This window comes from Hemicordylus capensis, chromosome 1 (assembly GCF_027244095.1).
Source record: "Hemicordylus capensis ecotype Gifberg chromosome 1, rHemCap1.1.pri, whole genome shotgun sequence".
NCBI lineage: Eukaryota > Metazoa > Chordata > Lepidosauria > Squamata > Cordylidae > Hemicordylus > Hemicordylus capensis.
Window position 1 is genome coordinate 118,802,188 of NC_069657.1, and position 23,052 is coordinate 118,825,239.

The 23,052-nt window shown below is 42.5% G+C and overlaps 1 protein-coding gene across 1 annotated transcript in view; it reads right to left on the reverse strand.

Annotated features, from left to right (window-relative positions):
- Positions 1-23,052, reverse strand: part of IPO7 (importin 7) — an 85,086-nt gene that overhangs the window by 49,371 nt on the left and 12,663 nt on the right. The window contains exons 2-13 of the mRNA XM_053287231.1: positions 18,767-18,848; positions 18,061-18,214; positions 17,293-17,451; positions 14,656-14,812; positions 13,246-13,335; positions 12,242-12,336; positions 12,059-12,143; positions 11,127-11,261; positions 10,627-10,726; positions 9,354-9,430; positions 5,871-5,987; positions 4,353-4,442 (exon numbers count right to left, since the gene is read on the reverse strand). Of these exons, the coding sequence (XP_053143206.1) occupies positions 4,353-4,442; positions 5,871-5,987; positions 9,354-9,430; positions 10,627-10,726; positions 11,127-11,261; positions 12,059-12,143; positions 12,242-12,336; positions 13,246-13,335; positions 14,656-14,812; positions 17,293-17,451; positions 18,061-18,214; positions 18,767-18,848 (1,341 nt within the window). The remainder of the gene's footprint in view (positions 1-4,352; positions 4,443-5,870; positions 5,988-9,353; positions 9,431-10,626; positions 10,727-11,126; positions 11,262-12,058; positions 12,144-12,241; positions 12,337-13,245; positions 13,336-14,655; positions 14,813-17,292; positions 17,452-18,060; positions 18,215-18,766; positions 18,849-23,052) is intronic.

Consider the following 23,052-nt stretch of genomic DNA (forward strand, 5'->3'; position numbering starts at 1 on the left):
GCTCCAGAGAAAGGACTATGCAAAATAGCTAGCAATGCATTAAAGGCCTGGGAAGGATATCCCCGCCCAGTTCAGAAGAGCCAATTAACATATGAAAGGAAGATCATAAGGATTAATGTACACCTGAGTGCACTGAAAAAACAATAAGCAAGTCTCTGTAGTAGACCTGGGTAGCCCAAGCAGGTGGGTCGAGATGTCCTCAAATTCAACAGCACAACACAACTTTCATGGTATTTAACGAATATTCCTTTCTCTGCTGCTAGATCAGGACATCTCAGTTGGGACCTACCACAGCTGACTAGGGATGTGCATGAAACGATTTGATACAATCCAAATTGGCGGGGGGAGCAGTAACTCTAAGCATGAGTAAAACAGATGCTTACCTCCTCCTCTGCCAGCCCGCTTTAAAGTTCATGTGTGACCAGAGGGCTTCACCCAGCAGCCTGTGCATGGCAGCGGGACAAGCATGGCCACCATGCATGCGTGATGGCCATGTGCATGGACAGCAACACCATGCTGACTACACACATGTAGTCATGTGTGTCCCACCGCCATGCGCAGGCTGCTGGGTGAAGCCCCATGGTGACACCCTGACTTCTGAGCAGCGCCACACCTGGAAATGTAGCGCCCAAGGTAATGACCTGCTCTACTCTAACTCATGCTTAGCCTTAAGTGGCGCAGCAAGGAAATGCTTGACTAACAAGCAGAAGGTTGCCAGTTCAAATCCCCACTGGTACAACATTGGGCAACAGTGATAATAGGAAGATGCAGCAAGGCATCATCTCATACTGCACGGGAGGAGGCAATGATAAACCCCTCCTATATTCTACCAAAGAAAACCACAGGGCTCTGTGGGTGCCAGGAGTTGAAATCGACTTGATGACACACTTTACCCTTTACTCATGCTTAAAAGGTACCACGCCCCACCCCACCAAAGTATTTGTGCACATCCATACAGCTGACTGTCCCGGGTGGGAGTGTCCCTGTCTACAGCAGAGGGAGTTCATGTCGTAGCCCTCTTCTACCAAAAGCTGATCGGTAAAGGTCCATTTCATAGTGTTTTGTGAATGTAGGTGGAGAATACCATGTCGCTGCTTTACATATTTCGGAAAGCAGAGCATTAATTTAGAACTCTGCCACAGTTGCATCTGCCCTCATTGAATGTGCAAAAACATATAATGCAACTTGAAGCTTTAACAACTTGTATGTTAACGTGACACAGGCCTTAATCCATCTGGCTATAGTGGATGCAGATACTTTTTGTTCCATGGACACTGGTAGGTCGGAGCCAAAAAGAGTATCTGAAGAGTAGAAGGAAGCTGTTTGAGGTAAATCTTCAAGCAACAACAGATGTCAAACTTGTGCAAGATGTGTTCCAAGGGATGAGATGGGTTTGGACAGAAAGATAGCAGAACAGTATCTTGTGAATGACAGAACACTGACGGAAGCTTTGGAATGGATGAAAGGTCTGGAATCAACCCCCTGGGGCCATTTGTCCTCTGCAGTTTCCACTCAGAAAGGGGTGCACCAGGGTTGTATACTGGCTTCACTTTTTATAGGAGTGACTTGCTTACTCATTTGGCAGATTTGAATTTTCACCCTCCAAAGTTAGCAGAGAGACACATTAATTCATTGCTGTATGCTGATGATACTCTTATCTTGGCAAGATCACCTGTGGGACTCAGAAGTGCCCTTGGGGTATTGGCCTCCTATTGTAAAGAAAATCATCTTGAAATTAATTATGCTAAAACAAGGATTATGGCCCATGGTAAAAAACCTAAACATCATAATGGGAAAATCGATGACCACCCTATTCAGCAAGTTTCTACCTTCAACTATTTGGGGATCCTTTTCCATGCCTTGGACTCTAGGAAGCCGCATGCTACCTATGTGTCCCAGAATGCTCAGAGGACTGCGCCTGCTATTCTCAGGTTCTTCTGGAGTAAGGGGTGGGGGGGCGTTACACTTCTGCCATTAAACATTTTCTTGCCAAATCTCTTGCTCAGCTTACATATGGTGTGCAGCTAGGGCCCTTATCTAGTTTTCAGCAGGTGGAGATAATTCAGTCTAAATTTCTTAGAGCTGTACTTTCGATCCCCCGTTGTGTCTCTAATGCCAGATTGAGACTGGAGACGGGTCTAGTCAAGGTGGAGGCTAGATATTGGATACTTACGATTTTTTACTGGATTAAGATCCATAATTCCCATGGGAGTCTGGTATCTCTTACATTACAAGATTCATTTCATGCCTCCTGGGTACGTAAAATACTTACTAAATTGGCAACATTGGGGTTGCTTCCACTTACCCTGCTTAAAATGGAAGTACAACAAGCCCATGCCTTGGTGAAACAGAAAATATTAGACACAGAGAGGCAGGAATATTTATCTAAGTCCCTGGGTTTTTAATGTAATGATACCACAAGGTACCTTGTTGCTCTTTTAACTTACTTGCAACAATTAGACATCCCCAAATATGTTGGCTTTCACACAGGCCAGATGTAGATGCCTTCCCTCTGCTGTTCTTGAAGGTTGCTACAGTGGGACTCCTTATGCGTAGCGTCTATGCCCTTGTGGTGATGGGGAAGTTGAATCAATCGAACATGTTTTGCTTCACTGCTCCATTTATAGGGACTTACATCTAGAATTAATATTTCCATTGCTGGCTTGTTCCCCAGGAAATTCGCCTAGCCAACAAGTGGCCTTCCTGCTTGAGGATAGGATTCCTGCCATTACTCAGAAAGTGGCAGGCTTCTGTGCGGCAGCTCAAAGATTGCGTCGGCTTCTAATAAATAAATCCAATGAAATCTGGAGGCACAGGAGGGGCAGGGACTTCAGTTAAATCTACTGGGATCACACAAGGAGGTGGGCATGGTGCTTGGCCCTGGTTTCACCAGCCCTGGGTTGTCCTCCAATGCAATTGGGTGCGATGAATTGCCTGAATGATCCCTCTGATCTCCATACACCTCCACCTGCCTTCTTGCTCTTGATTCCTATGCTCTCATACTCCTCTCGGTGCAATGTGCCTCACAGCAAGGTCCTGAGGGCCCAGATTACACTTCACTCCCCAATGCCGGGGTTGCCACTATTCTGGAACGGTTGTTTCGGGCCTCCGTTCTTTGTCTCGGCAGCCCAGCCAGGACAGTTAAAGGCAGTGCCAAAGATGATGGCCCTGGAATGGCCACACAATCCAGCGCTGTAGGGGGAGAGTTTTCTAGAGCTGCAGCAGCCACTGTTAACAGGGCTCTGGGCCGAAATGAGAGAGTATCATCCCCCAAAGTGTCCTAGGACTCTCAACTCCCTTGATGGGTTTCATGGCCTACCAATGGGAGACCCGGTGTAGCCTCCGTGAGATTCTTTGTGGTTGTGCAGCCTGGAGACAGTGAGGACCTAGCAATGTTCAACATGCCATTAGAGGGTATGCATGGCTGAAATTGAGTGCTCCCCTTAGGAATAAGAACATTACAGATCTTGGACCATGGTCACTGCATGGTTGAGAGACCGACTCCAGAGAGAGAAAGTAAAAAAATGAGAAGTCGAGAGTAAATAAAAAAATAATGAAAGAGTAAGGTTGAAAAGCGAGGAATATAGATTTAAGTAGAAGATGAAATAACCAGTCTGAAGATAAAGAGCAAAGCTTTTGAAAGAGAGAGAAAAAGTTGTCTCTTGAGCTGGACACAGGACTAAAGGAACTGGGCAGGGCTATCCTTCCCAGGCTTTTAAAACGTTGCTAGTTATTTTGCATACTCCTGCCTCTGGAGCACATGGAAAGGATAAACCGCAGGAGATGTCTTCATCCAGCAGCAGAGAACTACTCTTTATCACTTCATATAAGTTTCCTGTGTGAAAGGAACTAGACCTCTTTTTCCATCTTCCCAAAGAGGCCACCACTGGGAAAAGAGTAAGGAAGAAAGGGAGGGTGAACTCTCTTCCTGGAGTGGGGGGGGGAGGGAGTGAGGAGTGGTGAACTCGCTCCCTGGAGAGCTACATCAGACTCCCACACTATCTGTTTTTCAGGCCATGAGGCCTCACAAAGCAGCTTCCAGAAGTATACTCTACTTTAAACAAGCTGTTAACACATTTTTATTCTGCTTGGCTTTTAACTGATTTTGCTAAATGCTTCTCATTTTAAAGATTTACTCAACTAAGTGTGCTAGTTTTGCCAGTTTATACAGCTTCTTGAGTCTTGTTTTAAGGTTTGCATCTTCTCTTTATATATTAGAGTTCCTGCTTCTATTTTATTGTTCACCAGATTGAGAATATTTTATTTTAAAAAGCAATCTATCAATATTTTAAATAATAAAACAGGATGAGTCTAGTGAATCATCCTAATCTTCCCACAGGTGTTGCTCTTACCCGTGCTCTCATGTAGCCTAGCTCGCTGCTGAAGAGAGGAAAGACGTGATTCTGCAGCATGTACTCCATCTGATCTTTGTATATCTTTTTCTGTTAAAATATTAAGACAACAGTAGTTCAGTCTCCTTGTTTTACATACAGAAGGGCAACTGGGCTTGTCAAGAAGGAATTGTTTCTACTTCCCAGCTCCCATTAAGGAAATCAGATTACTAACCTTGCTGCACAGCTAATTGTCAAATGAGAAGTGCTAGCTAAGCCAAAGTCAACAAGGCAACCCTAGCAAAAACTAGCAATTCTTTACTACAAACAGCAATTAGAAATACAATTATTAAGACAAAGAACCAACTTACGGTAACACAGACTTGCAATGTTATTACTATTCACACTGTTAAAGAGTCTAAATACAACCATGCAAGAGTTATTCCCATTCTTCAGCCTCAACTCAGTTGAGTCTTCAGCCTATAGACTCAATCGAAGTCTATAGCATTTATATTAAGCTGAGAGCAGAAACTAAGTGAATAGTAACATTTACTGACAATTCTGAAAATTTCAGGAGGCCTGTAGTAAATGCCCAAGATCCAAGCAAGAGCTAGATAATCTTCAAAGGATGCCATACAACATCAGCTATACAAAGGTTGCACATTCAAAATAAATCTGATGCACTAATACATTAGCACTAGACTATGGGAAGCATCCTTGCCACAGACTTGATACAGTGAACCAAATCACCATATACAATGCTATCCCCAACGTGTATTTATATGGGGTAAACTGCTTGTTAGATTCTACAGTGCCCCCAATTATCCTACTATGATCCTTCCCCTGAGTTTCATGCAGAAAACCTTTCTTTAACTTTACACAAGGCTTGGAGAATGGCGAGGAGCTGCTAACTCTTTCCATATTACCCAGTGAATTTGGTTGAGAACAGGCATTATTCATAAGTGAAGCAAAGACCCTTTCCTAAAGTCCTCTGTACATGTCAAAGAACTCTAGAGAGGCACAGACCCCTATCTCACTTCATGCTTTGCTCTAGAGAGGGCAGAAATAGCACAAGCCTCACATTGTTTCTTGCTCGGTGCAAAGTGAAAGAACCCCACTCCTCTCCAAATTCTCTGTAATTATCAGAGGCCTCAGAGTGGACTGGACTGAGCAATGGTTGCTACTAGCAGCAGGATTTGTTCCCCCTGTTCACGTCTGAGGAAGCATGCCAACACCAAACCCACTGATGATGGGAATGAATCTGAGTAGGTTCTGTCTAGCCAGATAACAGAGAAACTTCCCTAACCACTGCCTATAAGCCTTGGGTCTTCAGTATCCTGGGCAAGTGGGAAATAGCCACAAAGCTTGGACAAATAGCAACAACCCCAAACAATAGGAAAATAGGTTAAGTCATACAAAGGCAAATAACATGACATCTGAAAGTTTGGTAAATACAGAAATTGCCATGGGAGTAGATGCAGAATAATTGCAATTAACAAGAGCTGTGTGGCGGGATTTTTGCTTTGTTTCTGCACTTACTTTCAGCAATATTTCAGCCAAAGAGCCAATCATATGCAAAGCACCATCTTTTTTACGAGGATCAGCATTTGGTTCAGTGAGAATCTGGTAACAAAATCCCATAGTCTTTTGCAAAACCTATTAAGAGACAGTTTTTCAAAAAGAGACAGTTATTAAAATATTCAGAGTATATGAAAGTCTCAAAATGTCCAGTTGCTGGTTTTTCTCTACAAACGCTTCCAACTTTCAATACATGGACACTGTTCAACTATAATATAAAGTGTAGTAACAAGAACCAAACTGAGATGTCAACCAGCAGGCCTCGCTCAAACTTTTTCTTATGGTTTGTTATGTGCACAAGCAAGCATATGCCTCAGGCTCACATACTTCCTCATCCTGTTCACTCCTCCTTTGCAGGAAATGGAAGTAATTTTAAAGTTTCCACCCTCTGCTTGTATCCAAAGTTTTCTATTTTGTCTGTACATGAATACTGTAGCTTGTATTATTCCAATTATGGTTTTGTACAAACCAGAGTTTCCCGCATCTAGATATAACTCAGAACTACCCCCGGCTTAGGGTCGTGGTACCTGTCGGACCACATTTGCCTATATGAGCCTGCTAGGGCCCGCCACTCAGCACCTCAGGCCCTGCTCATGGCCCCACCACTAACAGAGATCCAAATGGCAAGGACTAGATACAGGGCCTTTTAGCTTGTGGCCCCTTGGCTTTGGAACGCCTTCTCCGAAGAATTCTACCATGCTCCTTCCCTCAGTGTTGTTAAAAAACAATTTAAGACATCTTTAAAAAGAGGTATTTTAGTCTTTTATCTGCTGCTTCTGTCTGGCAGGTTTTTTAGTTCTCAGTTTTTAGCTTTTTATTACGATTCATGATGTCTTCTTCCATGTACCCCACCACCCACTGAGATCATCTGGAGAGGTCCGTCTGCAGTTGCCACCATATCGTCTGGTGGCTACTTGAGGACGGGCCTTCTCTGCTGCTGCCCCGAGGCTTTGGAACACGCTCCCTGCAGAAATAAGAGCATCCCCATCTCTGGCAGCTTTAAAGACACATCCACGCATTCACCCAGGCTTTTAATTCAATATTGTTTGAGTTGTTTTAACACAGTTTTAAATTTAAAAATTTTAAATTGTTATAAGGTTTTAACTTTTTCTGTTTGTTTTGCTTTGTTGTAAACCACCGAGAGATGTAAGTTTTGGGTGGTATAAAATATGTTTAATAAATAAATATTAATAACTTAATTTGAAACTTTTAAAATTAGTAATTTTCAATGTGGTTTTAGCCTGGTCTTTTAACTTGTTTAATTTTATTAATCTTTTACTCTACATTGTATCTATTTTAATCGTGTTGTGAGCCACTCCAAGCATTGGTATTCTAGAAGAACAGAATATAGATATGTTTATTATTTCTTGTTTACACAGTCAGACAGGTGTTATTGACTGGTTTGTTTTATCCAGACATCAAGTCCTTCCCAAGTACCTGGGATGGCTGAATTTTATTATCAATATCATTGTTGTTGTTATTATAGATATCATCACAGAATATAGGCTATTCCCAGTAAAGTTGCTTTTTGTAATTGGCTGATGGTGGTATTATTATTATTATTTTGTTATAAACCAAGAGCAGAGTCTTTAAACTTCTTCCCCTCATCCACAGGCGAGAATGCAGGAGCCCAAATTTCATGCCAGTGGTGGCCGGTGAGGGCGGTGCAGGAGGGCAGCGGTAGCGAGAGGCACCTTTAAAAGTCATTAGTGGGGATCCCTCCAGCAGCTGCAAGCCATGGGCCATCCTGCCCGGCATCTCATGCAACAGCTGCCCTGCCTGTGGTGTTCTCCTGGCCTCTAAGCTCGTGCGGCAGCCATTTAAGTGATCAGCATGGTGTTGTTGACCACATAAATGACTGTCGTGCGTGGGTAGAGGCGAGGAGTGTCGAAGGTGGGGCAGCGTAGATGCCAGGCAGGTCGGTGCTGCTCCCCAGGGCTTCCAGGTGCCAGCAGTATCGCCACTAATGACTTTTAAAGGTGCCTCTCACTGCCCCCCTGCACCATCCTCACTGGCTACCACTGGTTCATGCATGTAACTAGTTATTGTTCTGTCATGTCTGAATCAGGCCATAGTGTGAAAGCAAAACTCTTAGATGCCATAAAATATATAGACTACAAGTAAGACCTGCAACAAAATGCTGCTGTTAGCGTTCAGGGCTCCAGCCAAGATGGAACAAATCGCTTTGCAGTGGCCTTCAGACCTTGCAGAAGGAGGAAAGGGACACTTTTATTCTTTCTTATTCCTTTGAGGCCTTCCCCTGCTGTGCTAGAAAACAGATGTTGGGGCTGGCTATCAGCATGGGGTGTGTGTTTGTTTAAAGGCCACCTTTCATCAAATGAAATCAGATTCCAACAATTAAAACATGTAATTACTACAAATAAAGAGGAGACATATAACCTAAAAGATGTTTTAAGTAAAGCTCTCTAGCCTCAGGAGAAAAGAACAGAAAGCTTGTCAGGCAGCAGCCATTCGCTACCACCAAATGGGAGGCACTGCAAGCAGGACACCCGACTCCTCCCTGTCCCAGAGATCAGGACAGGAAGGAGCCAGAAGAGGGAAAGAAGCTGCCATTTCATATGTCTAGCATCTCACCCAGGAGCATCACTAATGCTATAGAGGAGAGCAAACCAAGAGGCCAAGGAATTTAGCTATGACAGAGGATGAAACTGGCCCATACTGAGCATTTCTGGGGCAGAGATTTATTCCATCCGACCCACTCAGGAGCACTGCCACCAAGGAGATGGTTCCATCCAAATGGCTCCAGACAGAAACCTGGAGACAACATTTTGCTATAGCTCATTTTTTAAACACTTTGAGGTGTTTAAAGGGCTCTTCAAGATCACGGAGCCATTTAAAATATATTTTTCCTTTAAACATTCATATTCTGCCTCCCTTTTGTTCTTTGTCAAATATCTACAGCTCAATTAGAAACCACTACCTTATTTCCCAATGGACTCATTTTACTTCAACACTCATAGGTACTCGACCACCTAAGTTTGCCATAAAAAGGAAGAAAACACCAAACTGGCTCAAGCATGTCCTCCCTGCCTCCTGTTTTTCCTTAACGCTCAATGGTCTGTGGCTCTTGGGGGACAATAAGCATGCTTAGTCTGAATTGGGCTGACGGGGGTGTGTGCGGGGAGAGGTTTCTGCCTGTCCATTTACAAAAATATGTATTTCAGCATATCTAGGAAGTCCGTAGATGTAGGAACCACTACCTTATCAATAATTGGTCATTTCATTACCAATCTGACATGAGTTCCCATTATGCGAGCTCATAATTAGAGGAAATAATGATAACCTTGTATTAACTAGAAAGTTTACCATCCCTAGAGACCATTTGCAGATTTATACAAATATCAAAATACGGAACTGAACCCATATGTAGTTCTGTACAAAAGATTATTGTTATGGAATCAAAGGTTATTCTTTAAAACATACCTCTTTCCTTTTACCACATGCTGTAAACAACAAGGTTTGAGCAGCAGTTGTGGGGGAAATGAAGTCTTCAAACACATCTGTTAAACAAACATAAGTCTAAATGTTTCATCTTTTGAAACAAAGAGATTAAAGCAGAACAAGTGAATCAAACTTCAGAGCCACCTTAATCTCTATTCACTGAAGGAATTTCTACTTTGTGCAAGATCAAAGAAGTGGGTTTTTGTTTTTGTTTTTAAAAGCACAAGCTATAGCTTTCTATGAACCTAGAAATGTAAAGAACTCATTACTGCAACATGCATAACAGCATGCTTATGCTTCTTTGAATGTTATGCTACAACACTGAGAGAACACAAAATGCATTCATCAAATTTTAAACACAATATTCTAAAATCTGTCACCTACTTTGTGCATTATTGTTAAGCAATGCAAGTTCTATCACAATACAGTGCTCTATGCTGAGTGATGCAGCCAAAAATTCTCCCTCCCTCTATCACAGCCATCTTAGGCAGGCTTCCTAGAAGTAAGCTTCACTGAACAGTGTTTACATTCCCCCACAGTGCTTTAACAATGGAAGAAGCCCTGCAGACACACAAAGAAGTTGGAAGCTAGCACTTCTTCTGCACTCAGCCAAGGAGAATGCAGTTTCCACTGCTCTCCCCTCTCTCCAAAAGAACAATTCATTTGCAGGAATGCATTCCTGAGTGTGCTGTAGCCCTCTCCTTTTGGAGGGAGGAGGAAGCAGTGAAAACTGCATCCCCTCTCCTCCTGCGTTGAGCTGCAGACAAACTATGCGCTGCTAGTTTCCAACCTCTTTGTATCCCTGCAGGGCTTTGGAGCACTGCAGGGAATGTTAACAAGTGAGATTTGCTTTTGAATACATGTCATAAAACTAGGCTAAATAAGCTTGATCTTATGCTTTGATGCACAAGATACAGAATTAGACTCAAGATTTCTAGCACAAAGGCCCTCTCTGTTAGTCCTGCTCCTTCAGCATACCAATAGGAATCAAGAAGCATACTTAACAGCAGCAGACAAGAAGCTTCTTCAAAGGAAGGGGGGGAAATAATTTTCCTTGTTTTTAAGAGGAGTGGGGCAGCTCTGTCCAATTCTGTCCCGTTTACCTTGACAGAATGCCATGCTGTGGCACAGATCTCTGCTTAAGTCACAAGAGCCAGAAGAGGAATGGGATCCAAGGTATCAAATGTTTTCTTGTTACAGGGTCTAATTGAGAAGCTATACCTTCTACATGTGCATTTAATTTTGAACTACTTACCAAACTTCATACGTATATATTCATAAGGATCTTCCTGCCATAGCTCTTCATCAGCATCTGTGTAACACATCAATGGGAAAATCACATCTTGGATAATTCCCTGCAAATAATAAGAAATAGGTTACTTTTTCAGCATCTCTCTCTCGTACAGTAGCACAGACATTTCTAGCGACTCAGAGCATCATACAGAGAGTTAACTGTACAACAGTCAGTAGAAAAGTTGACAACCTGACACTTGAACATCTCACGTGACACCACAGTATAAAGTCAACGGGACAGCATACCAGTGACCACTTAAATACCCATGTACCAAAACAAGACTGTAGCCTTCACTGCTAAGGAAAAATATAAGAGGCCCTAAATTTGCAAAGATTCAAATATATACTTGAAACAAGTTCCCATTCAAAATATGCCCAGATAGAGAAGGGTCTTAAAAAACCAACAGAATGTATCATTCAATTGTGCAGGTACCATTCCATGCAGAAAACTAAAATACTTACTTGGATATGAGGTTTCAGATTCTTCCAAGTGACTGCATGTGAAACCCCTTGATTGATGTAATTCAGTGTCTGCTGCAGAACTCTAGGAGCCATGTACTGCTTTTCCTTATACTGATATAATACTTTCAGCAAAACCTAAGAAAATTAACTTCGATTAGTTTCTAAACAGCTAACCATATTGCCAGTAAGTGCCAAAAAATAATCCAGGTTATGAAGGAGCAGCACTCGACACAATCAATTTAGAACTGAAGCACTAACTCATAAAGGGGTGGGGGGAGGCACATACTATGATGTGGGTGGAGGAAAAGTTTATTGTGCAACATTTGCCCTTCTGGACTGTGAGGAGTGTGCAACCTGCAACAATCCTGCTAGCTTGCGATTTAGCTTATCAGCACATTACGAGTTAGGCTATGCTGAAGCCCTTCATTTGAAAACACCCAGAATTATGGCCATACAAAAATGGTTTACAGCAGACAAACATTTTGGGTGGAGGATGCAGTGTGGGGCTACCAAAAATGCTAGTTATTTGCCCAGAGCCACTCAAACTTGGTTCAGTGTCTAGACCATCATTAAAAGGTCTGCATGGTAACCCATTAACTTTGCTAAATACCAAGGCAGGAATTAAGTAGTTATCTATAAAGAGTGAGACTAGAACTTTTATTTCCAACAGCCTGCTTTTTTCCCTATGTAAGCTTAGTATTACATAGCACTAAGTGGAATGCACCACTGAGAGACCTTAAAGGACATGGTGAAGACAGATCATCCTGGAGAAAATCTATGAGGTCACTAAGAGTCAACACCGACTTGACGGCACTTCATCAATCAATTAATCAAAAGCTTAGTATGCACTTTAGATTTTCTTTCTCAAAATAGTAAATTATCAATTAATTCCCTAACAGGGGGTTGTGATGTGATGAAGAAGTACTTCCTACCTGCTGAACACCAACAGCAAATGCTTTTAAGAAAACTTCAGCAAACTCGTTGTATTCCTTGGAAACATTACCAGGGCTTCCATACCTATTATTATTGGTGATAAGTCCAAAATGATGCAACAGTTTAATGCACATAAAAGACTGCATTTTAAAATAAGAAAAAAATAAGAGAAAAGCCATTACCTTTCAAACAGCCTAGCTAAGATATGCAGTGCCCATTTCTTACATTTCCACCATGGTAATTCAGGTCTATCATCTTCATCAACTTGAAGAGTTTCCTTTAAGAACAAATAGTTTTATAATGTAAGTTATCTAATCAAATATTGGGGGCGGGGGTTGTTGTACTTTTCCTTAGAAACTACTACAGTCAGAGGATCACCACTGACATTGTGCAATGATTTCATTAAAAGAAAACCCACAGATCAAAAAAAGTGGGATATAGGATGTCAAGAGAGGCTAATGACAAAGGACCTTTAAACAATTCCTGATGTATGCATTTTCAGATTATTCAAAAGAAAGCAAGAGAAAAGCAAATATATCCAGGGAGCTATTCCCAGTTCCTGCATTGCAACACACTTAAACTGATAAGAAGAGACATTGTTCAATTTTAAAAGCAGCTTGCCCCTGGGGTCAATCTACAGGTTAAAATATGTATTCTTTTTCTTAAATGACATTCTTTTTCTTAAAATGTTAAAAAGCAGCATATGGGGACCAAGGCATGGTGAGGCAGGCTACCCTTCCATGGTACCAATCCAGATTGCACGCATGCAGGCACACACACTACAAAGAACTGAAGGACAAGGCACAGCTTGTGGCCAGGAAAGAAGTCATTCTTAGAAAAATGGACAAATCTTCCAAGTTTGTGGGTTTATGGAGAACTGACATACTTACTTGGATTTTAAAGGTGCATACTATTAAAAGCACTGGCTTGTGGGAAGAGTGTTTCTGCTTGAGACAGAAGTGTACACTTTTGTTTTGCTTTCTTTAATTTAAAAATAAATAAACCAACCAAAACATCAAGTAATTCCCAGCAGCATGCAAGATTCCTTTGCACACTTACAAACAGGCCCTTCAGATTACAGCCTAAGGCATTAAATTTTATATAAAACACTCAATTGACACATTATAGAAGCTGAACATGCAATAGTTTTGTACAGTAGGCTGGCTTATATCTAACAAGTACTTACAGCTGGTACATCTCGATCCACAACAGTCTTCAGAATTTCTATCCATTCTGCTAGGTTTTGCTGATTGATCAACTCCAGGGGTAATGTGTACTATTAAAAACAGAAAACACACAATGGTTACAAATTAAGGGTTTGAATATCTCATTAATACCTTGTGCATACCTCATTAAAGCTTTCTTAAGTATTTTCTTAACACATGGAAATGTGCTGGGAAATATTAGAATGAAGAGGATTTAGCAGCACACTATGGTCACCGTCTAAACAAAGGACAGGCATATGCTGCAAAAATTCAAATATTTCTGGTTTTGCTGCAGCAAGATCCAGGTTTATCTTTTCGCAAGCGAAAACTGCTGGGGGGGGTGAGGGGAGCAGAGAGCAAGCACAAATTCCAGCTGTGCATGTAGTTCTCTCTGGGCATACAAAGGTTTATTCTTAGGGTTGCAGCTCTTATTCTCAAGAAGATGCTCTCATTAACACTTTTGTTTCAGTGAAGTTCTCCTTCCCCCTTACCTTCTGAAACTAGAGGCAACATTAATTTGTTTTCCTGTAGCTTCCTCTTAATAAAGTGTTTGTTTCATGACAGAAAGCCATGAACTTGGTTTTAAATTTGTAAAGGGACATTTGCACTGTGCAAGTCCTTTTTCTTGCTAGTCCAACAGGCAATTGGTTTTTTTGTTTTCCTGTTGGACTAATAAAGTAAGCTGTGCAAGCCTCTGGACTGATTTAATGCAAAAGGAGGTCAAAATTATTTAGTGAGCATTTTGGTTTGTGTGGGAGATATCACAGATGGCCATCACTGTAAGCTATTAAAGATCACAACATTTAATATACAAGAACTCTCAAAACATTCAGCACAAAAAACTTCATATTACCATGTACAGGTACTCAAAGCAAAGAAGTCTACAAAATTAACTCTGGATCCCAACTAAGTTATCAATTCCCCCAACTTAAACACTGATGGACAAGTATTTCAGACGACAGTATCAACACAATTTAAAGCACCAACTAGCTGATCAGGCGCGTAGCATCTGCACCCCTAGTTAGACTCTCCCCCGCCTTCAGCCCCTTCGCCCTGTCTTCTGGCGGGTGTCTCTGACGCCTGCTCGGCCCGCTTCTCCTCCCCCCTTGCAGTTTTTCCTGCCTCCTGCCGCCACCTCCTCTTCCTGGTGATCCAGCTGCCTCCTGATCCCAGGCACGCAGGTCACCGCCAGCACCTCACTGCAGCTGGAGCTGCCACCATTTCCCCGGGCAGCAGCTCAACGGCCTCCTGCCACACGTGAGCTCCCGCCAACGCAGCCTATCAGGTGCCTCCGCAACCCAGCCAATCAGCTGGGCACCAGGACGCACATTCTAAAGGCGCACCCAGGAAGATTAAATATATAGATGCTTGCAAGGGGAGAAACTGTTCACCTGAACAAGAGCATAGAAGATTTTGAAGATCTGTTTCTGGATAAGGACTGACTGATCAGATGGATCAGAGAGAAGCTGAATAAAACGATCCTTTAGAACAGGCAAGAAGTGTTGCATTGCTGCTATCAATGGAGTCCGTTCCTCTGGTTTCTTATACCTTGAAGAAGAAGAACTGGCTTTAGAAAGATTTTAAATGCAATACATATTTAACAAAGAGCCCAAAGCACAGACCTACTGCAGCATCAAAAACCACTCTATCAAAAAGCATAAGAACATAAGAACAGCCCTGCTGGATCAGGCCCAAGGCCCATCTAGTCCAGCATCCTGTTTCGCACAGTGGCCCACCAGATGCCGCTGGAAGCCACAGACTCTCTCCTGCCATTACTCCCCTGCAACTGGTACTCAGAGGCAACCTGCCCCTGAGGCTGGAGGTGGCCCACAGCCCTCTGACTAGTAGCCATTGATAGACCTCTCCTCCATGAAGTCATCCAAACCCCTCTTAAAGCCATCCAGGTTGTTGACTGTCACCACGTCCTGTGGCAGAGAATTCCACAAGTGGATCATGCATTGCGTGAAAAAGTACTTCCGTTTGTTGGTCCTAGACCTCCTGGCAATCAATTTCATGGAGTGACCCCTGCTTCTAGTGTTGTGTGAGAGGGAAAAGAGTCTCTCTCTCTCCACACCATGCATGACCTTATAGACCTCTATCATGTCTCCCCGCAGTCGTCTTTTTTCTAAACTAAAAAGTCCCAGGTGTTGTAGTCTTGCCTCATAAGAAAGGTGCTCTAGGCCCCTGATCATCTTGGTTGCCCTCTTCTGTACCTTCTCCAGTTCAACAATGTCCTTTTTAAGATGTGGTGACAAGAATTGTACGCAATACTCCAAGTGTGGTCACACCATAGTTTTGTATAAGGGCATTATAATGTTAGCCGTTTTATTTTCAATCCCCTTCCTAATGATCCCTAGCATGGAATTTGCCTTTTTCACAGCTGCCACACATTGAGTCGACGCTTTCAACAAGCTGTCCACCACAACCCCAAGATCCCTCTCCTGGTCTGTCACCGACAGCTCGGATCCAATCAGCATATACTTGAAGTTGGGGTTTTTCGTCCCAATGTGCATCACTTTACACTTGCTAACATTGAACCGCATTTGCCATTTTGTTGCCCACTCCCCCAGTTTGGAGAGATCCTTTTGGAGCTGCTCACAATCCGTTTTGGATTTCACTACCCGAAAGAGTTTGGTATCATCTGCAAATCTGGCCACATCGCTGCTTACCCCTGCTTCTAGATCATTAATGAATAAATTAAAAAGCACCAGTCCCAGTACAGATCCCTGGGGGACCCCACTTCTTACTTCCCTCCATTGTGAAAACTCTCCATTTATACCTACCCTCTGTTTCCTGTCTTTCAACCAGTTAGCAATCCACACATGTACTTGTCCCTTTATCCCATGACAGCTAAGTTTCCTCAGGAGTCTTTGATGAGGAACTTTGTCAAAAGCTTTTTGGAAGTCCAGGTAGACTATGTCAACTGGATCACCTCGATACACACACTCGTTGACACTCGTTGAAGCAGGCAATTCAAAGCCATTTTGTTGTAATTTCCAGAGAAAACACCACAGTTCACCAATTTATCAGAATTATGTTATGCCAGGGATTAGATTACCCATACTGTTTATTAGCAAAAGCGTCAGCTATGATGAGCATATCACTTTGAACTTGCTCACTTTAAATACTGTGTAGCAAACAAGACAGAGTCAGAACAGAACAATGTCAAGCAGGAGGCTCAAGACTAACTTCAGGAAGCCTTTTTCTCAATAAAATAAGCATTATTTTATGAATACGATTTATATACCACTTTTCAGCAAAAGTTCCCAACACAGTTTACATAGATATACATAAATATAAATAAATAAAATGGCTCCCTGTCCTCAAAGGGCTCACAATCTAAAAAAGAAACATAAGAGAAACAGCAGCAACAGTCACTGAAGGGGTACTGTGCTGGGGATGGATAGGGCCAGTTGCTTTCTCCCTGCTAAATGAAGAGAATCACCACTTTAAAAGGGTGCCTCTTTCCTCAGTTAGCAGGGCTAACTGAGGACTTTAGAAAGGTTAACACCTATAATCTGAACAGTTAGGTTTCTAAGATTATTTAATGTACACCTCACTGTTTCTCCAAGGAGCTCAGAGCAGCTTGCTTAGCAGAAGAACTGCATCTTATGCCTCAAACTACTCTTTGGGCCACAGACAAATTTAATTCGCTAGAAATAAGTGATCTCCCTTAAGAGTGAGCAGTTTTAGACATTTCTAAGCATTTGGGCTTATAAAAAACCTTGAAGGAAAATGGAAAGACAGAGCAGTGACGACCCAGGTGGGGGCAGAGGACCAGAGTAGCCACTAAGTTCTGGATTCCAAGGCCTTTTATTAGGTAGGATAATACAAGCATATTGTAGTAGTCATCTTTGCACTGAATAATGCCCAGTTCATTTTCATTGCCGAGGCCTACTCCATAGCTTACTCAGCATGGCATTTCATCCATCTCTATTGTCTAGAAAGTAGCTATGTAAGCTAGTATGTAGTAATCACACATCCCAGCTCGGCTCCAGTAAGATGACAATAAGAAAGAGGGAACTTACTCATAGTTCTTCACAAGTTGATAAAGACAGAGAAGAATTCCAAGCCAACAGGCGCTATTATCAGATTGAAGATAAAAACCTATTTTCTCCACAACAGCAGTCCAACGATTGGGATAATCATGTTTGATAATGTGGTGAATGCAAGTAGTAAGCTGTACTCTGGAAGAGAAGACACAGGCCGTTATATGAAATACTATTTTAGGAGCTTTAAGTTTGGGCATTTCTTTTTTTGTGATAGATGAATATCTAACAAAGTAAATTGGAACCTTTTAAAAATCAGCTGTCTTAATATTCATATTTATCCAATGTAACAGAACTACCATCTTCACCTTTGTATCATAAAAGCTACAAATGTGTGATCTTTCTCTCTTTTTTCTCTACCTATGTAGGTGCTACACTTTCAAGTAAATAAAATCAGTTTTACAATATCTAATCATAATGAAAGCTTAACAAGATGAGATCTGAATTTGTAAAGAACAGACTTTGTGGCCATGACAGAGAGCCAGCGTGGTGTTGTGGTTAGAGTGCTGGGCTAGGATCGGGGAGACCCGAGTTCAAATCCCCATTCAGCCATGAAACTAGCTGGGTGACTCTGGGCCAGTCACTTCTCTCTCAGCCTAACCTACTTCACAGGGTTGTTGTGAAAGAGAAACTCAGGTATGTAGTACACCGCTCTGGGTTCCTTGGAGGAAGAGCGGGATATAAATCTATAATAATAGTAGTAGTAATAATTAATTAATAATAATAATAGTAATCTGATGAATATACCTGATCAGCTCAGGAGAATGAATAATGGCTTCTACAATATTCTCACGAATACAGTGTCTATCTTCTTCTGGTATTGAGTAAGGTGGGATGTCCCCTGGGGAAGTTTCACGATCAGGCCAATACTGGGTTATCATATTCTTCAAATAGATAACACCTAGCAGAGAAGAGCTCAATATTAATATATAATAAAAATCTACGTATAAGATATATGTTGGGTCTTTAGTAATATTGATCAAGTTCATGATACAGCTGTGAATAACATTCAAACAGCAGCACACATATAAAATTTGTTCCACAAAGTTTCTAGTGATTGTAGGCTATGTCAACTAGATTTTTTACAACTCTATGGAAATTACTATAGCTCAGCTTATATCACAGGGAAATCTCAGTGTAGTATTTCCCTGTACACCTCAGCTGGCAAGATGTGAATATTTATGTACAATAAACCCCACATTTCCACATTAAGAGTTTTAAAATCTAGTTTCTACTATGTGTTTGTCCATTCAGTCACGATTAATGGTTCAAGTTAGGCCTGCTCAATTTAGGCACCCCAGCTGGTTTTGGACTGCAAGTCCCATAATCCCCGGACACAGTGGCCAATAGCCAGGGATTATGGGAGTTGTAGGCCAACATCTGCAGGAGGGCCAAAGTTGAGCAGCCCTGTATAAGATAGATACATTAGGAAAGAGACAGAATCAACACGTGCCTGCCTGTCTCACTGGTAAATCCAGTTGTTCCGACATAGTGATTTGAAGAAGAGTTGAAACAAAGTTCACTGACTTGTGAGCCTGTAAAGCAAACATACACAAAAACCTGATGTCAGAAACAGCATTTAGAAATTGTTAAGGCTTTACAGTTATGTATATTTTTAAAACTAAATTCAGAGTAGGATCTACAATGCCTTCTAAGAAACAACTCCAAGCCTCCAAGCATTCAGTAATTCCTGGCAGTTTATATCCTTCTTGTTTCTCTTTGCCTTCCTTTACTTTCTCTCTCAGTTGTAAGCACATTCTCACCACTTAAAGACATCCACATCACCACTCATGAAAGCAACTTTAACAGTAGCGATGTTCCACCCATGTTGCTCAGTTGACAAGCCATCAGCAGTGAAAGCTGCACAGCTATTCTGGAACACAAGTTACTTCCTCTGCATAAAGGCTTTCCACAATATCCTTCCACTAGTGCAAAAGAATAACTTCTAGTTAAGATATTGCTGGATGTCTCCTAGCAGGTTGATTTTCTTCTCTCTCCTCTTCCTGGTTTAAGAATTGTGTGCCTTTAGTTAGGAGATGATCTCTACCAAAGGAACACTGAACCCAACTCTCTGTTGCGCTTTGCATAAAGGGATTCTGATTCCACAGCTGCCCATATTTATTAGGACCATCCACACAAACAGATGAATAATTAAATCCATCTTAATGGCCCTGGGTGTGTGCAAGATGCTATCCATCACAAATTACTAAAAACATTCTGTAAGCATAATTACTCTCTTCTAAGTATAAATTCAGGTTTGCTATAGAGTGACGCAAGTTTGGCAAGCTAAAGAGAATCAGCATCTCTAAAAAGCAACTCTCATTCTTGACAAAAGAAAAAAGTGTCAGACTCTACCTATCAAGTACTGATACAAGTATGGTCTCCAACCCTGCCACACAACCCCACCAGCTTTAGGGGCACACCACTAAGCAATGAAAAAAGCAAGCAGGCAGGCAAGCTCACAAGGCCCCTGGGTCTGAGAAAGAAGACAACAAGGGAAATGTCTGTAAAGCCCTAATGCAAATGAGCAATTCCATGTTTCGTTATCACATGGGAGGACCCCTCAGCCACTTAACCTGGGATTCCAAGAAGGTAGAACAAGTCGATCTCCTCCTGAACCTCTAGCCCTACCAAAATAGCCCCCACCATTCTGTGTAAACCGCCCTGAGCCATTTTTTGGAAGGGCGGTATAGAAATCAAATAACTAACTAACTAACTCTCCTAGCATCTTGCTTGCATCCCTTTAGCAAGCTCCAGCAAAACAAACACTAGTACAGTACAGAAAACTGCAATTGCTCTCAAGATATTCCAGATGTGTGTGGTCTCATAATAAAGAAGATGAAAGATGAAGCTGACCAAAAACAAAGTATTTTCATTCTCAGCTTCTGTACTGGAGAAAATAAATTTAATTTAACCTAATTAAGTCTAAATAATATAGCTTCCACTCTACCTTAAGACTACTACAAACAGGGGCTTTTCTACACACCCAGCAATATCTTTCTTCCCCACTACTTTTTTCTTGAAGGCTGATGAAGGTTCTGGAACACTCAAATTAGAGGTGTTCATGGAACTGGTTCAGTTCAAATTGGAACCGAACAGCCAGTCTGTGAGCCAATTCAACTGAAGTGGCCAGCAGTCTGGTCCATTCAACAGAACCAGGTTGAACTGGTTCAAGAGCTGTGCTTGTAAAGGGGAACCCAGTGAGGATTCCCCTTTTTAAGCAAAGAGGTGAAGGAATCCTTTTAAAAAGTCTTTTAAGGGTGGCCAGTGAGGGGCAGCAAGAGGTCTCCTTAAAGGCTTGGTAATAGTCAGTGGTGGCTCCTCCAAGCCCCACTAGTGTGGGCTGGCGATGGCCTGGTTCCAGCATCTGCACATCTGGAGGCTGGAACTGGGCCACCAACAGCCCTCACTGCTGGGGGGGGGGAGTGCTGGGGGGGTTTAGAGGAGCCACCACCGCTGCTGACAACATGCCCTGTCACCGCCACCACCCCCGACCACCCTTAGAACACTTTTAAAGGATTCCCTCGCCCCTTTGCTTCTAAAGGGGAAACTGCACCAGATTCCCATTTACAAACAAAGCCCTCAATCTGGATCAAACCAGTCCATATCGAACTGGGCCTGGTCTGGTTCAAACTCAGACCGGCCACCTTTTTTTGAGGCAGGTCCAGTTCAAGTTTGAACAAGGCCATATCGAATCAAGCCAAGTTAGATTCGAACTGGTTCTGCATACTCCTAACTCAAATGCTTGCTCAGTATGTTGTGACTTTTAATTGGTCCCAATAAAGCTATCTTTATTCAGTTGCTGTCTGCCCCCACCACCACCACCAAGGACCAATAGAGCTACTTGCATTTCCACCCCCGCTTCCCTCACTACATGCACATATAGGTGCATGTATCTATCATACTGTCAAAAATTGATTCCTAAAAAAGGAATGATTGTTCAAATAAAATCCCCACATTCTGCTATGACCATATGTATGAATAAAGTAGTCCAACTCATTGTTTAATATTTTTCCTTTACCTTCAGACAAAGCTGAGTCATTTTACAAGCCCATTACAAATTTAAGTAGTTTGGACATAATAAACTACTCACTGGTGACTCACTTTTGCGTCATTGCCAATAAAAAGTGATGGCTGAACAACTTCCATACTATCTCCAATGCTTTTTAACATCTACATTAAACTGCTGGGAGAGATCATGAGGAAGTTTGGTGCAAGGTGTTATCAATATGCTGACGACACCCAGATCTACTTCTCCTCTGTGAGCCATGACCTCCTACTTCAAGGGAGAAAACAAAATGAAGTTGAATCCAAATAAAACAGAGGTACTGACGGGGGGGGGGGGGGGCGAGAGATGGTTTAGATCTGCCTGTTCTAGATGGGGTTACACTCCTCTTGAAAGATCAGGCATGTAGCTTGAGAGTGCTCCTTGATCCAAAACTCTCTCTGGTTTCTCAGGTTGAGGCAATGGCCAGGAGCGCTTTTTATCAGCTTCAGCCCATGTCAACTACGCCCATTTCTAGAGGTAAATGATCTTAGAACAGTGGTGCACATGCTGGTAATTTCCAGGCTTGATTGTGTGGGGCTGCCTTTGTACATAGTCTGGAAACTATAATTGGTACAGAATGCAGCAGCCAACTAGTCTCTGGGACAACCCAAAGGGTACATATAACACCAATTTTAGACAACTTCATTGGCTACCAATATGTTTCTGAGTGAAATACAAAGTACTGGTTATTACTTATAAAGTCCTTAACGGCTTGGGTCCAGAGTACTTGAGGAAACACCTTCTTTATCATGAACCCTGTCACTTATTAAGATCTTCTGGCTTGTTTGGTGGCAACTCGGTACCGGACCTTCTCTATGGCTGCCCTGGGTCTTTGGAATAAGCTCTCTTTCAAAATAAGAGCATTGATATCTCCAATTGCTTTCAGAAGACCCTCAAGACACACCTGTTTTCTCAGGCTTTTAACTGAAATTAATTTTAAACTGTTTTTATCCCATTAAGTGGTTTTAACGTTTTTATTCTGTGAAATTGTTTTAATTATTTTTACTCTGTTTTATAATTGTTGTGTTTTAAGTGGTGTACACCACCCATTTGCAGCCCTCCCCTCCCCAACTCACAGCCACCCCATCTCCTCCCCTCCTCCCCTCTCTCAGCAAATCCAACCACCGCTCACTCCCTCAGCTCCAACTGCTGGCTTCTGACGCCCTGCCGAGTCTCCTCAAGAGGAGGAGAGCCAAGTCGAAACGGAAGAGAGTACCAAGGGCCACCCATGCAGGCCGGATGGGAAGTCCCGGGCTTGGCTGCAGTGTTCCCTCTAAGGTGTGCGCACATGCCTGCGCTCACAGGTTTTCTGTTGTCCACTCAGTTAATTTTAGATCCTGCTCAGGTTGAATCAGGAAGGTCCCATTCTGAATGCACATGTGCACACACTGCCTTGATACTCCCACCCAGAACATAACTCATTCTGCACACAGATGAAAAAAATCAGAGAGAACACTGCTTGGCCGTCCACCTTGCAAGGAGACTCAGCAAGGTGTCAGAGGCCGGCGGTCGGAGATGAGGGAATGAGCGAGCAAGCAAGCGATGCCACTGCTCTTGTTTTGGCCCTTCCGCTCCTCCTTGGGAGCAGCTGCCCCTCCATCTGCTCCTAAGCCACCGCCTCCATGCCCCCCCCTTCTCTGAGTGTTGTCAGATCTTTCGTGAGATGTGCCATGTACCACAGGATTTGTTAC